The sequence below is a fragment of the Sphaerodactylus townsendi genome, linkage group LG10 (assembly GCF_021028975.2).
Source record: "Sphaerodactylus townsendi isolate TG3544 linkage group LG10, MPM_Stown_v2.3, whole genome shotgun sequence".
Lineage (NCBI taxonomy): Eukaryota > Metazoa > Chordata > Lepidosauria > Squamata > Sphaerodactylidae > Sphaerodactylus > Sphaerodactylus townsendi.
In genome coordinates this window covers 65,775,991-65,792,863 of record NC_059434.1, presented here as the reverse complement: position 1 = coordinate 65,792,863, position 16,873 = coordinate 65,775,991, and the positions used below count along the sequence as shown (strand labels likewise).

The following is a 16,873-nucleotide window of genomic DNA, read 5'->3' as shown; positions in this document are numbered from 1 at the left end:
TCAGCCTTTAACATTCCATCTCTTTCGCACAACCCATTATTACAAAAATTAACAAAAAATGAAACAAAGCGGTGATGAACTGACGGTTTACTTAATAGTTGTTTTAGGCTTCTCTTGATATTTAATGAGTAACATCACTCATCTAAAATATGGAATACCTTGGGTAGTACATTTAAAGTAAGTCAGTGGCTGAACACCAGTAGCTGACATTAAATTTACAGAACGTATGTTGCGTCCAAAACATTTGCATCATGCATAAGAAAATTCTCAGGCAACTATTGTTAGATGAAAAACAATGGGATATGACTCATGCATTTTAGCAGCTTGGAGAACATATGTTATGATTCAAAAGATCAGTATTCCATTGAAATAATATAACTACCTTGTCCAATAAAAAAAGAGAGTGAATTTTGTATTAAAAGGGGGCAGGTGGAATGGATGTGTATGGGGGAAAGAATCAGCAACGTAAACAAGCAGCAATAAATAGCTTGAACCCAGTACATGACATTCATCTGCAAGAGTAGTGCATGTGCTGCCAATTGCCCAGTTGTGCTGCAATGGTTTCAAAGCTGAAGAAACAAACTATAGTTCAAGTTAGCAGCTAAGTTTAAATTCACCTGCAGAAAAACAATTAATTTTTGGCTACAAATGCAGTTCTCTCTCAAGAGCACATGCCCTATCTTTGTACCCAGGAGATTCCTTTTAAATCAATAGAAGAAATGTTACAGAGTCACACTGAAAAATACACATCAACTGGGAAGATGAAAAACCTAATTTTAGATCAGACCAATCATCACTCATACAAAGCAATGTATATCCACTCTAGTGAATAAATGTTATTAATGCATGTCAAATGAAGTTGAGCTTTATGCACACAAAACTCTCAAGGTAACATTTACTCCTGAAGGAGTTGCCCAAATGTCTGAAGAATGTTTTATGCTCAAATGTTCTTCAACCACATCACTGATTTTATTCAGTCAAAGTTATGCGAAGCTCCTCCTACCCCTCCAAAGACCCAAAACTAAAGACTTCCCAATTTTAAACAACCAGCAGTTTGTTGTAATAGTTTGCTGGAAACAGTTACATTTGTTAAAACATGTACAATTTCTTTTCAGTCTTGGCTCTGCAAACAGGCAGAAGAGAAGGAGCACACAAACCTGAGGACTTCCTGGCTCAAACTAATACAGTTTCCTGACAAACTAATACAAATATTGAGCAGCCATTCATAAATGGATTCTCTAGAACAGGGGTAGGGAACCTGCGGCTCGAGAGCTGCATGCGGCTCTTCTGCCCTTGCACTGCGGCTCCACAAGCCAAGCTGCCGGCCCCATCCTTGCCCACCCTGCAGGCAGCAGGGCAGGCGCACCAACTGCCCACGGCCGGCTGCGCTGCGCTGCGGGCTTCCCCTCTCGCCCGCCCCATTGGAGCGGGGCGGGCGCTTTCCCAGCGGCCGGCAAGGCCGAGCTGCCGGCTTCATTCTTGCCCGCCCTGCAGGCAGCAGGGCGGACGCATCCATGCGCTTCTCAGAATGAGCGGAGTAAAAGGTAAAAAAAAACCCAATATATACAGTGTTATCTTTATTTTAAATGTCAAAAATTATTTGTGGCTCCAAGTGTTTTCTTTTCCCGTGGAAAACGGGTCCAAATGGCTCTTTGAGTGTTAAAGGTTCCCTACCCCTGCTCTAGAATATAACTATTAACAGACAAGTCACTTTAATTCTGGAGTTATAGCATTACACTGGCTTTCCACATGTTATATTTTCTGCATTATGAATAAAATATGAAAATATAATCTCTTTCTTACCTGAACAGCACTGTTAAGAAAGCAACTATTTTGTCCTGGTTCATTTAACAAGCCTTTGGTAGGAGCCAAAGACATCACGCTTCCAGGCTGATAGACTTTTCCAAGATTTCCTCCAGGTTTTCTCAAGAACTTTACCCACGCCATTATTTAGAAAAAAAGAGTATATAGTTATAAAGATTAAGGATTCTGAGCAGAGCAAGGCAAATAAAAGCTTCTGACAACTGCCTTAAAATCAGGGCATTCTGTTCAGACAGTGTTGCAGCTCTTCAGATCCCAGTATGTCAATTCTGCTTCCAGTTTGAGAATTGCTTTTCGGTTTTTTAAATCTTTGATTAAATTAAAATATATTTCAGGAACCAAAATTCTTGCTGACAGTCTTCAAAGCATTTCACTTTTCTTTCCATTTAGTGCAAATCATTCTTTGGAGAGTATTTTTAAATAAGATAGCTGATACATTGCAAAAACAGACGTTCTTGGTGAATATTAGTCACTCTCTTGTGCTAACATTGTCCATATCAGTTTTGAAAATAAAAACATTTCTTCATGTAGTTTGCAAAAATAATTCCACCATGTAAATTTCTTTAAGAGTCTGCAAAAAAAGGAAAGTGAAACAATTAATAAGAATTTCAAAATGAAGCTTAACTATATAACCAAGATTCAAAAACAAATATGGCTCATAGATGGGTATACAAATCTACCATCCTAATTGGCGGCAGGAAATCTTTTCTGTTAGTCTCTGGAACCAGCAGAGAAGAGTAGCAGTAGAGAAGAGGAGTGGGCCAGAAAGGGCTGAGTGAGCTCTGGTTTTTCTTTTCAGAGGGTTTTTCTCAAAGCCACATCTTTTAAACAGTGTATTTTAAACAGGGGTTTTCTCTTTTTTTCTCCTTGTCCTGGGGCTGCTGATTATCGGTGGAGGCTGCTGATTGGTGGGGCTGTTGAGAGGTGGGGCTTCTCAAATTTTTAAATCTTTTCAGTTAGTCTCTGGAACCAGCTGAAGTCTGCCTCCATCCCTGAAGACTGGAAGATGGCCAATGTCACACCAATCTTTAAGAAAGGGTCTAGGAGGGACCCAGGAAATTACAGGGCAGTCAGTTTGACATCTGTTCCTGGTAAATTAGTAGAATCTATCATTAAAGATAAAATTATTAAACATGTAGAAAAGCAAGACCTGCTGAGGAAGAGTCAGCATGGCTTTTGCAGAGTCAAGTCCTGTCTTACAAACTTACTAGAGTTCTTTGAGGGTGTAAACAGGCATGTGGATAAGGAGGAACCAGTGGACATTGTCTACTTGGATTTCCAAAAGGCTTTTGACAAAGTTCCTCACCAGAGACTGTTGAGAAAACTCAGCAATGAAGGAATAAGAGTCCTCCTATGGATTAAAAACTGGTTGACGAACAGGAAAGAAAGGGTGGGTATAAATGGGACGTTCTCACAATGGAGAGATGTAGGGAGTGGTGTCCCCCAAGGATCTGTTTTGGGACCAGTGCTCTTTAACTTATTCATAAATGACCTGGAAGTAGGGGTGGGTAGCGGGGTGGCCAAGTTTGCAGATGATACCAAATTATGTAGGGTGGTGAGAACCACAAAGGATTGCGAAGAGCTCCAAGCGGACCTTGATAAATTAGGTGAGTGGGCTAAGAAATGGCAAATGCAGTTCAATGTAGCAAAATTCAAAGTGATGCACATAGGGGCAAAAAATCCAAACTTCACATACACGCTACAAGGGTCAGTGCTATCAGTCAAGGGATTTGGGCGTCTTAGTGGATAGTTCCATGGGAATGTCAACTCAATGCATGGCAGCTGTGAAAAAGGCAAACTATATGCTGGGGATAATTAGGAAAGGAGTTGATAATAAAATTGCAAGAATTGTCATGCCCTTATATAAAGCCGTGCTGGGACCGCACTTGGAGTACTGTGTTCAGTTCTGGTTGCCACATCTCAAAAAGGATAGATAGATAGAAAAAGTGCAGAGAAGGGCAATGAGGATGATTGAAGGATTGGAGCACCTTCCTTATGAGGAGAGGCTGTAGCGTTTGGGACTCTTTAGTTTGGAGAGCAGACGTCTGAGGGGGGATATGATTGAAGTCTATACAATTATGCATGGGGTAGAAAATGTTGACAGAGAAATTTTTCTCTCTTTCTCACAATACTAGAACCAGGGGGCATTCATTGAAAATGCTGGGGGGAAGAATTAGGACTAATAAAAGGAAACACTTCTTCACACAACGTGTGATTGGTGTTTGGAATATGCTGCCACAGGAGGTGGTGATGGCCACTAACCTGGATAGCTTTAAAAAGGGTTTGGACAGATTTATGGAGAAGTCTGTTCACCAACAGAGCATTTAAAAACAAACTTGAGGAATTCTCAAAGAACTACCAGTAGCCCCCTACACTGCAAACAATGGCCTTCAGCAGCAGACCCTATGGGCTTGCAGGAATGCCTGATGGTCACTGAAAGAAACAAGCCAATCCTACTCTTAGTTGGTCAGGAGCATTAAAAGGGAGAACCTCTTCCTGGCTACGTTCAGCCAAAAGCAAAGAAACATCCGTTGAGGTTGCATCACACCCTATCAGAAACATCCTTCTGTATGGAACAGCAATTTCAATTACAAGCAGGAAATGCCTTCCCATACCTGATGAAGAGGGTAAGCATAATGAAATTGAATAGATCATCAGAGGTGCTTTCCCTTCTTTCCCTCTGGTAGAAAAGAGAAATATCTCAGACTGCCGGGTTTCTTCTGAATGTTATGAGGCAGAAGAGATGAAATTTATCACCTGATTACAAGTTGGAGGGGGGAAATGACTAGATTTTGATTTAAAGCAGATTTTTAAAATTTAAATTACCGTATATATTCGAGTACAAGCTGACTTTTTCATCACATTTTTTATGCTGAAAAAGCCCCCCTTGTCTTATACTCAGCCGGGTAGCGGGCATTCATCCTTTCCTCCCTGCAGCCAGTGGGGAGGGCGAGCATCCTTGCGGTGGTCCGGCTGAGCCGGCTGCCGCTTCCTGCCCTCCCCCACTGGCGGGGGAGGGGCTCCCTGATCTGCAACCATCTCAGCTGGGTCGTGGGCATTCATCCTCCCCTCCCTGCAGCCGGCGGGGAGGGCGAGCGTCCTTGTGGCAGCCCGGCTGCCACCTCCTGCCCTGCCCCGCTGGGAAAGCTCCAACACCTACATTGATGGATCCGTATGGGTAGAGTACAGAGGGGAATTTGAGTGACTGCCGTTGTTTTCTCTGTTGTACGCCTGTGAGTTACCAGGTTCATGGGGGAGAAGTGGGGGGGGGGTTGTGTCGCTCTCTGATCCTTTGTTTTGCTAGCCTTGGATTCAGTTGCCTACTGGAATTCCATTAGCCCATCAGTCACACCAAGAATGTCTATTTTGTGTGTTTTAATTCTGCTTTGTGAAGCTGCAACTGGATTTGGTAGGGGAGAGAATGCCGATATTTTAGGCAGCATGCTGCAGAGATGAACAGTGTACTATTCTTTCAAGGGGGTGTGAGGAGCTGGCTGGGGGAGGGAAATAAGATATTGGCCCTGCTTGATGCTTTACAAGTTTAGAGTCTTCTAATTTATAATCATATCCCCATCCCCCCAACAGATAAGGGTGGTGAGAATCAAAGTGAATGGAAAAGTTTTCACTTCCGAGAGAGAGAGCTTTCCTATAGCTAAAGATCCCCAAAAGGGAGAGATAAGCAGCCAGGGAAACTAGGTGTTTGGAAGTTTCAGAATATTCAATACTCTTTGTTGTAAAATTTATTTTGCCTACTCATACCCCAATTCCAAGACAGAATGACAGGAGAACCCCAAGCACACCTGCTTAGTCTTGACTGGATGAGAAGTCTCACCAATTTAAATGTTAAGAACCTGAAAAATATAAATTTAGTTTTAAATTGGGGTTTTATGTGGTTTTACTAACATCAGATCCTCTGAAGATGATAGCCACAGATGCAGGCGAAACTTCAGGAGAAAATGCTACTAGAACACTGCCATGCAGCCCGGAAACCACACAACACCCCAGTGATTCCAGCCATGAAAGCCTTCGACAAGACAGTTGAATTGCTGGCTGGGAGGGGCTCCCTGGCCCACAACTTGCTCAGCTGGGTCGCAGGCATTCATCCTTCCCTCCCCGCAGCTGGAGGGGAGGGCAAGCATCCTTGCGGCCTTCCCATCCTAGACTTATACTTGAGTCAACAAGTTTTCCCAGTTTTTCTGTGGTAAAATTAGGTGCCTTGGCTTATATTCGGGTTGGCTTATAGTCGAGTATATACGGTAGATTAAAAAATTAAATTGAATTTTAAAAATAAAATGCTTTTTTGAGGGGAAAAAGATAGTTTTCTGTTTGAGATACATTATATTCCAAAGCTTATTCATTAGGATTAATTATCTATATATATATATATATATAAAGCTAACTATTCGTTTGTTGGTAATGCCCTAACGCCGAAACGGCTGGACAGATCGCCCCCAAATTTTCACATGACGTCCCTCCCTGTTGTGGGCAGGTAATCGGACCTTCAAATTGCCAAAAGTCCATACCTGAGCCAGGTAAAACGTCTTTTTCCTGGAGCACCAGGCCTTGAAGCTGGCTCTGTTTAACTGTCACCCGTAGAATGTTCATGCAGCCTGACTGTGGCCTGAGGGCTTGGTATGCCCTTAGAATGTTCGCACAGATGGCCAGAGATGAGCAGTGAAAACAGTAAATAGGTAATACTGTTAGGTAATACGAGTGGAAGTGAAACACATACACACTTTGCCATGTGAGACGTCAGGCGGGGTCCCCCCCACACACATGCAGGTAACTTTCACTCTCTGTGCCACACCCACTACTACCACACAACACACATACTCTCATACACATCCAGCTCATCCTCACACACCTCACTCTGCCCTCCCTCACATCCAACCACCACTTACCCACTTCCTCACCCATATTCGCCACAGCTCTCTTTTACTAAAAGCAACCTGGAGTTTGCCTTTTTCTTCTAAGAAAATCTGAGGGGGTGGAGGCGAACCAACACCACCAGCTCTGCTTCTTTTGCACGTGGCCCTTTAAGAACCCAGCGAGCTGGCCTCAATCTGAGCGCCTCACCACCCTGCCTCTGCTGCCTGACTGGGATAGCCTCCTTGCCCCAGTTCTGCCTTACCCAAGCCAGGACTGTGCGTGTCAACCAGCCTCATGGACAGCGGGATTCACACTCTGGACAGTTCCGTTGTGGAATGGGAAGGGTTACCTTATACTAAAAAAAAAGACAGCACCATATAACAACGTGCATTGAAAAGGGAAAGAGGGATTCCACTTGACCACCCCAAAAGAAGAAGAAGGAGGGGTAGTAGTAGTAGTAGTAGTTTGGATTTATATCCCCCCTTTCTCTCCTGTAGGAGACTCAAAGGGCTTACAACCTCCTTGCCCTTCACCCCTCACAACAAACACACTGTGAGGTGGGTGGGGCTGAGAGAGCTCCAAGAAGCTGTGACTAGCCCAAGGTCACACAGCTGGTGTGTGTGGGAGTGCACAGGCTAATCTGAATTCCCCAGATAAGCCTCCACAACTCAAGCTGCAGAGTCGGGAATCAAACCCAGTTCCTCCAGATCAGAGTGCACCTGCTCTTAGCCACTATGCCACTGCTGCTCCCAAAAGGCTATGCTGGGGATCATTGGACCTGTATGGACATCTGTGTGGGTTGCGGACTGTGATGAGAAGGACAATTGCCACAGCAACGCGTGGCCGGGCCCCTCTAGTATATTTATATATAATTCATTAAAGTAGGATAATTTTAATTATATAATTAAATTATGTAATTTATAACATGAGGCTGTAAATTTATGCAATGTCAACTTTTTTGGTAAATTAATTCCATTCACACATTCACAGTGTCTTGCTGTTCCAGAGGTTTCTCTATTATTTTATGCAATTTTTCTATCTAGAAGATATTATCACAGAGGCTTGTTTTGTAGTTCTCAAAACTGTACGTCTGCAGAGATAACATGTCTCTTCTTCACAGCAAAATGTCCCAAAAATATTTAAAATTGAGAAAAAACCTTAATCTCATTGTTCCTTTGCAAATCTACGTACACAGAATTAAGTGCTAAGTTTTAAGAAATTCAATGAATAGAAGATTGTTTGAACAGATCTGCACAAGAAGCAAAGTGTAAGGAGGGAGGAACAAGAAGTAAAAAGAAAAATGCAAACGTGGCAACCAAGAAATGTTCCTTTTATTAAAGCACCTTCCTGTGCCATTTTCTATAACTTTATTACAATAGATTTTATACACTAAGCTTACCCAATTCTCCTGATATGAATTCTGGACAACTGCACATTTTTGTATTTGTAGAATCACATTAAGACAAAAGACTACTGACAAAAGACTGTAACCCCAGTAACATCTTATTTCATTTGAATAAAAATTGAAGAAACTAAATGTGGAAGTATTCATGTTACTGTTGGTAGGCAGCGTTGCATGGGTGGTCTAGAAATAAAAATCCTGAATGTACTTAGTGAAGCAATAATTACACAAATGTCTACAAGTATGTACAAGATCAATGTCTTACAAGACCTCAACAGTCCTACTACTTGAGCTCTGAAAATAAACAGTACTTAAAAACACATACTAATATTTAAAGCATTTGGGACAAAGAGTTCCAACAGTTGATGTAATAATAAATACAACTCTCAAACATCAACAGGAATTAAACAGAATCAAAAGAGAAACACAGAAAAAGTCGCCAGAAAAACAAACCAACAATCTGGCAATATTAAACTGTAACAGAGCTAGAGTTGCATCCAGTAGCGCCTTACAGTCCAACAATATTTTTGAGTACAAACTTTAGAGAGTCAAGACTTCCTTTGCAGCCATGTAGGTCCCTGAGCCCTTACATCCCAGTCAGAAAGTGGGAGGGGCCTTGCAAAGAAGGGCATCAGAATGCAAATATACAGTGTAAAAATGTAACCAGCTTGATTAGAGCAGGGGAACTGCTTAGAGGCCAAAAATTAGCATCTGTAGTGAGATAAGAATCTTATGACCCTCAAATTCAGAATTTGCATATTGTAATCTTTCCCTTGAAGTATTTCTGTTTGAGAAGCTTCAAAGGGAGATTACAACACAAGACAGCTGGACTTGAGTTCATACACAAATTCAGAACAAAGGACCCGCCGCTCCAGGGCTGAATAGGGACATAGGATCCTTATCTCACTATAGAATGTTTTGTTGTATTATATTAAGAATACATATTCTAATATATATATATTTTAATACATATATTAAGAATATATGTACTATATTAAGAATATATGTGCATCACATTTTTGTCATGTAAACTTAAATTCTACAACAGCCAATGGTTATGGATTAATTATTTCTTATCCAGTTGGTTTCTACATTGGTTCCAATATTGCATTAAATGGAGCTTGCTAAAAGCAATAAGAGAAAACTGAGAAATGTAAAGTTAGACTATAGTTAGAGGTTTGTTGCTGTTTGTTTACCATCCCCCATCCCCCAATATTCTCAACAAGGTCCTTCATGACTTAGGATCCAGAATTCTATAGCCTAGCTTCTCTCAACATGCTCTACAAGGGTTACTTTGACTATGTCGCTAAACTTAATTGGGTAAGATTGACTTGAGCATTATTTGTTGTGACTCTCATGTGGTAAAACTGCCTATCTGATGATGTCAGGAAAATACCCAGTGTTATCTTCCTTCATCTTTATAATACAGAATAAGATTATTCCTTGAGGATATTACATTGTTTATTGCATCATCCAGATTCATTTCTGTTATATTATTCATGTATTACACTGCTTTTACTACCAGTTTCATTCTATCTTGGTTGTGTTTAAATTTTGCCCTAGTTTCACTATAAGAATTTACATTTTTCCTGGCTGTAGCAACCAAGATGTAGTAAGACAAAGTAAGCAATTATGAGTGTGTACAAAAATACTAAAGATTCAAGAATGTCACCAAAAAGAAGTTTATTGTTGTCAACCTCCAGTAATACTTATATCATATTTATGGTGCTCTCTGGTTGCTGTTTTCAAGCTTAGCAATGGTTAGGAAGTGGCCTTCCTCTGTAACCTCTTCTCTTCTTTGCAGGCTCTCACTCTGCGCCCCCCCCCCCACCCTCCAATCCTTACTACTGTTTCTATATTGCTTACTCCAGTTTCCCTCCCCCTTCTTTGGTTTTTGCTCAATTTCTGTTTCATTCATTGTCCACCCACTGCTGTTCTACTCTACCCTCTCTTTTTTCCTTCAGCCTCCATAGTCTGTCCCTTCTCCACAAGCCTGTTCTTCTTTGGGTATCTCTCTCTAGTTGTGACAAGCATCCTGCTGGCTGGCTCCAAATTGTCCTGTGAAGTTCCACTGGAATGATTGTCTGCTCAGACATTTGGGAACTCTACCTGAGGAGTCATTGCTCAGAAGTTACAGTGACAGACAATAGGATTTGTGCTCTACCCTACTATTGTTCAACTACTTTAATCTCTACTTCCCTATTCTTAAATGATACACATTGCATAAGTATGTGTCTGGAACACTTGTATTTCATTGTGAGCATTCCAGTACGGCATTGCGTGTTATTCTTGCATGCCTGACTATGACCTCTTACATATACAGTCTAGATCTCGGTGTTCTTTTCAAGGTTGCCTAGGAGCCTCATTATTTTGTCAGAAATGATTCTACAGTTATTTGTGATATCCTTTAAGCCAGGTGAAAAACCTATGCAATCAGTTCCTTTGACACAGGAATGTGAGGTGGCAGAAAGCTTTCTTCCTCATATACTGGCTTCACCAGTGATGAGGATAGCGAAGCATTTCCCTTACAAAGTAAAACTAAAGTTGCCAGCAGTTTAACTGTGGAAAAAGGCAATTAAGAAATATCTTAGTAGATGTTTATAAAATTAGAAGCGGTGTGTGGGGAAAATGGAGAGAGAGACAAATCCCCCCCTCCTTTTCAATCACTAAAGTTTAGGATTACACAATGAAATGGATCGGCAATAAAATTAGGTTTGTCCTGCCACAGATGGCTCAGGCAATACTATCAGACTCAGGAACAAAAATGTCAGCCCTGGTTAGTAATTGGATGGGAGACCTACAAGGAATGCCAGGGCTGTTGTGCAGAGGAAGGCAATGGCAAACAATCTCTGTTAGTCCCTTGCCTTCAAAACCCTACAGGGTTGCCATGTGGGCTGTAACCTGATAGCATTCAACACACAAAATAAGACCTGACAAAATTATGCAGTTTTTTGTACAACAGTCACAAGATGCAGTGATGGGCCACAGCTTAGATGAGAATTAGAAATATACACAGAGGATGCATCTAATAGTGAATTTAAGCCATGACCCTCAATGTTTACAGGCCATCTACCTCTAACTACCAGTACTTGTCTGCTATCAACTGGGGCAGTGCTATTTCTGTTACGCTGTTTATGGGCTTGCCCAAAGCATTAGCCAGTAACTCTAGAAAACAGGATGCCGGACTAAATCAGCCCTTATTCTGACTTCTTACACTGGAAAGCTAATCAATTTTTGCAAATCTTCTATAGTTGCACCATAAATACCGCAAAAACAGCACTTCAAGACAATTCACTCACTTTACTAGCTTTAATCCTAAACTTCAAGGAATCATGGGGCCTGAATCTAAGCAAATTCATGAGCCGTGTTCCCCCTCCACAGCATTTATACAAAAGGCAGTGCAGGAAATAGTTCAAATTCCCAGAACAAACAACAACTATTTTAGGCATCCGCATTTTCTTATCTCGAATAATATAAAATCTTTGAATCAAACTAAATTTTTGCAAATATTAAATAGTCCTTTAAAATAAAGCCACAAACTTCTCTGTCTACTTTTTATTTAGCTTTAGTATATAATCTAGAAAACGAACCAAATTCTAAGCACAAATGTACTCTTCAACATCTTCCAATTATTCACAATAGAGCATTATATACAGTAGAGTAACAGTTGGTTGGACACAATTAGCTTTGCTCACTTGCAAAAAGGAGAGGATAGCCGCCCCCCTCCCCTTCTTTACCCACCAAAACCGCTGTACTGGGAATCATGGGAAAATGGTTACAGCAAGGAAGGAAACTGAGTAACACCGAGCAAAAAAGCTGGCTGGATCTAACTGGCAAATATTGATAAGACTTGCTCCTGAAGAGAAAATTAAATATGCAGTATGGGTAATAAACATCATTAACAAGCAAGCAACAGAAAAATTGTGAATAGTTTTTATAGAGTATGCACACTTAGAAAGTGACCAACAGGAGGATATTACACAATTAAGTCAACAATAATCAAATCTGTGCTTTCAAGAAGAGAATGATGCATAACTGTACATGTGATATATATTAAAAATGCACAGTATTGATTCAAGAACTACTGGAATTCTGTGTCCGCTTTTGTGGATGTGTGTGTTGAACATGCAATGCCAGAATTCATGAAGGTGAACATATCCATGAAAACTAAGGTTTTGGCCCTTCCCATTCCCTATGAACACAGTTCTCATTCCTCATACTGCCAAGAACTTTACAGATTACCAGAAAGACTGACTGAATCTAATATTTTTATAAGTACTTCTGAAATGCTTCCAAGTTTTAAGGAGCAAAGGAAGCATTACTGCCAAATAGTTTAACCTGCTTCATTCAGTGCAAAGTATGAACTAATTTCCTCTTAAGACAACGGCTCTGGTATGTTTATGACTCTCATGGGCGTTTTCATAAATCACACTAAAAATTTTATTTGACAGGCTGCACTGTATGGAACGGATACATTTTTAAAATAGCTTTCTTCTACTTTGTCATTGCCTTAGTGCATAGGAATAAGGACACATTTCTGCATACACTCATATGAAATATTCCATAGAATTCAATGAGACCTCTGGGGAAATGTACATTAGGTTCAGGTTGCTTGGCTGCCATCCTAAGGATGCTTATAACAAAACAGTGATGCCAGTAGGGCTTGCTTCCGAACAAATGAGGTGGCACTGTGCAAAGCATCAACCACGTGCTCAGGCCCTTTAAAAAGACAAGCCATCTTCTAATGTAATTTGCAAAGATATATACCAATTTCCCCCCAAACTGTCCAAAAAAGGAAAACCTCAGGCAGAAATCAAATATGGAACATTTCACTATAGCACAAAGAAATAAAAGAGAAACAGAGAAGAACAAACCTTGTAAAAGGAATGCTCAAGCATACTGTTTATACCTGTATTCATTTGTATGACATTTCAGAACATCCATTAAAGTAAAAGGTCCTTTAAAATACACCCTCTTAGCCACATTAATGTGAGAAAAGCCAGACTATTGTTAATATATAAGTTATGCAATGCTATGTACTCAAAGAGCCAGGTTGGTGTAATGGTTAGGGTGTCAGGCCTGGATCTGAGAAACCCAGGTGTCATGAGCCTGTCCCTGGACACTGAGGACTCTGATGTGGAGCTTGCAGACACCGTGAAGCCAGAGCTGGCTCCTCATGAGGAGATACAGGCAGCAGAGCCAGCTCTAAGCCCTTCCCTGCAAGCCAAAGCAGAGTCTGATGCCATGCAACTGGAGAGCTATCAGGGACCTCAGAAGACCTGTGTAACAAGCCAGCTGTGCAAAGGAGACAGAGGCTACAGTTACAGAGTAAAAAGAAAAGTGCTCACATTGCTGCTAGATATGGCAGAAGACTCTGCAAATGGAGGCATGTGCATCTGAGGAGGACTGAGTCCTTGCAGGATTCTAGCCTCATTAGCCAAGACCTCCTTTATAAATCCTGTTGTAGACTTGGCTCTGAATGGGTGCAACTAGTGTACTTTCTAGTAAGCTCCTTGTACTTGGTCGTCTTCCGACCTTTGGCTCTCTGCCTGCCTGATCTCCTTCCCACACCTTGGCTCTGCACTGCCTTGAGCACACCTTTCCCTGCTGCCTGTTCTGATTCTGGACTGTTTTGGACTATGCTAGCCTGCCGCCTGCCCTGACTCCAGCCTCTCTTGACTATGCCTGTCTGGACTCTGGTCTGTCTGGTTATACCCTAGCTAACACTTGCTCATAGCATAGTAGGTCTGAATCCCCACTCTGCCCTGGAAATTTTCTATGTGAGGTTCAATTCTCAAAAGCTGATACCCTGGAAATCTAGTTAGACTGAACAGAGCTACTGGACACAAAACCTGCTCTTCTGCTCTACCCTCCAATATAAGCTAACTCCCTGAAACAATTTTTCAGAGAAAATAAAGGTAAAGGTAGTCCCACATACAAGCACCAGGTTATTACTGACCCATGAGGTGATGTCACACTACAACATTTACTAGGCAGACTTTGTTCGTTGGTTGGTTTACCATTGCTTTCCCCAGATCTTCACTTTACCCCCAAAAACTAAACTGTCAGTTTTATAGGTCAATAATAATAAAAAAAAAACCCGGCCCTTTCCCAGCTGGAAAATCACCTTTCAGTTCACAACAACAAGAATAAGAGACACAGGAATAGGACACCCTGGTGTTGAATACTTAATCTTAAGCACTGTTAAAATTGTATTTCCATTCAAGATGACACAGTTCACAGTCACACACAAACATTTGATTTCTTATATGTATATATCTGGAGCCAAATCAAATGTTATAAAGTTATGAAACTCTTAGATTCAAGTCCAATAGCACATTATACATCAACAAGATATTTGAAGTATAAGATTTCAAAAGGCAAAGTTTTATTTGAAAGCTTCTGAAAATCTTTTTACCCTTTAAGGTGCTACTGGACCACCTTGCCTTCCATCTAAAGTTATAAAAATTTTCCTGAAACTAAAATTCCTAAAATGTTAATATCCATTGTGATCAAGATTAGGAATATGTTAACCCTTAGTTCCCAGACAATGAATGTACAATTCTTATGTTGCTCAAGCATTCTTTTTTTTTTAAATCTAGATCTGGCATTTCTTAACATCAACTAGAAATACACTCTTCTCCACAGATCAACACACCTGTAGAAACATCCTGTTCACCAGAAAATTTTAGAAGGTGGCTTTGAGCACCTCCCTTGAACACAAATGAGATAACCAGGTTAAAAATTAACTTCATAGATTAGCACTCATGAAACTCACAGAACATATACATGATTTTTTTGTTAGCTTAACATTACAAGAACACCAATAAGAATAGTGCAAAGCAGCCGATCCCGAAGACTGTTCATTTTTCTAAAACTGAAAACCTTAACTAAATCACTACCTGAAATGGCAGCGCTAGTTCCCATTCTTCAGGCAGTAAAGACGTTATTCACACCCGAGAGAGACACACTGACAGTCGGACAGGCCACACACAAGACCAAAAATGTGGAGTCCCCCCCCCCCCAATATTGCTCAACTTCCATGCAAAAGAAGAAGACAAGGGCAAGGAACCCCGAGTAGAAAAGGTTTCTCAGACCTGATCCTCCCACTACATTTATTTCCTGCTCTCTCCCCTGTTTATTGGACTATCTCCTGGAGCAGCCTATTCACTAGGGGACAAACACAAAAGATAATGCATTTTAGGTCGCCCTGCTATGGGGGCCACGGACGCCCTGTCGACACCAAAGAGTGTGTGTGTGTGTGGGGGGGGGGGGGGGATGTCATTATCCAATCCGTTTCGACAGCCACTCAACCGACAAGCAGCAGCGCCCGGCTGGGCAGAAAGTAAACAAGGACTGAAGGGCTCGACAACGAAGAAGAAGAGAAACACCGACACGGTGGGAGAAAGGGGGAGCTTCTCCCCACGCCTCTCTGTCCCCTGCGTGGGGATCGGGGCCCCGCGCTTAAAGGGTCCCCCGTAAGAAGCGGCTTTTCTCCCGGCTTGGACCACCAGGCTGCTGCGCCAAACGGAGCCGCCAACCGCAAGCAGCCCTTGCCGGGCACTCTCTGGCGCTTCCTCGCCGCCGGCCCAACCCACTGTCGCATTCCGCCTCCGGCACCTGCCGCCCCAAGAGCGAAGGGGAAAACTTCCCGCGCCAGGAGATGCCTACCTGAAAGGCGGTGAGTGATCAAAGTGAGGACACCCCCCCCCCCAGAAAACTTCCTCCAGCTGATTGGCTCAGGGGGGCAGGCGCTGACCCTTCCCCTTCCCTCCTGCGTTTGCCGCCCCTTCTTCTCTCCTCACTTAAGGAGTCATTCAATCGCCTGAGTTCACCCTTCCCGAAGCGACTCTCACCTCCGGTCCGACGCAGCTGCCACGACAGCCGCTCCTGCCCATCCCGGCCGCGACTCCGTCAGTCCAGCCAAGACGGTGCCCCAGGCAAGTAGGCTCACTCCTTCCTTCCCCCGCCCACCTCGCGAGTCCCGCCCCCTACCTCCCCCCCCCCGTAACTTTCTTCCTCCCGCTTTGAGACACGTTCGCGCCCTGGTTCGCGCAAGGGAAGGCGGGGGAGGAGGAGGAGGAGGAAGAGAAGCAGGAAGACAACAAGGGGAAGCTCGCGCTCCTGCCGTTGGGCCGAGGCGCGCGGAGGGTAACGCAGGGGGCGGGGCCAGTGAGTCGGCCGTCTTCAAGCCGCTCCTGCTAATTCCCGATGACTTCAGACAGCACTGAGGGCGGCCTCTGATTGGATGAGGGGGAAGGAACACCTGGGAAGGGATTGGAAAAATGGGCTATGTTATGCCCCGGTAGGAACCAATCCGAACGCGATGTCTTGCTCCCCAGACCAATCGTCCTGACCTGGCTCCGGATGGGCGGGTGATATAGCTCTCGCGTGTCGTAGCGATTCAATTCAATTACATGGGGTGGCCCTGAAGCTGCCAGTAGCGCAGTGGGCTGGCCGAGGAGCAGAGGGCGAGATCGGGGCCCCAGAGCAACGTAGGCGGTATGTCCGCGGAGGATGCAAAGGAAAGCACAGATAAAATGTATTCCAGCAGAAGGTTTGGTGAGTCAGAGTTTACTTAATCGGGATGATGCATTGGAGATTAAGTGAGCTCTGACTGAGCAAGTTTATGCTCCCTCCTTTTCCCCAGGCCCCCTCCCAAATCTTTAGGAATGGAGTTAGCAACCCTATCTGTCACCGAACGCACATTCATTTATTCCCTTTTCCATGACTTCGAGTTCGTGTCACTAAGCATTCCTCCTGCCTGCCCCCTCCCATTGT

At 42.8% G+C, this 16,873-nt stretch overlaps 1 protein-coding gene across 1 annotated transcript in view; it reads right to left on the bottom strand.

Annotated features, from left to right (window-relative positions):
- Window positions 1–16,218, bottom strand: part of USP53 (ubiquitin specific peptidase 53) — a 45,463-nt gene extending 29,245 nt beyond the window's left edge. Inside the window, exons 1-2 of the mRNA XM_048510026.1 lie at window positions 15,949–16,218; window positions 1,804–2,392 (exon numbers count right to left, since the gene is read on the bottom strand). Coding sequence (XP_048365983.1) covers window positions 1,804–1,947 — 144 coding nt within the window. The 5' untranslated portion in view covers window positions 1,948–2,392; window positions 15,949–16,218. The remainder of the gene's footprint in view (window positions 1–1,803; window positions 2,393–15,948) is intronic.
- Window positions 16,219–16,873: the final 655 nt, after the last annotated feature.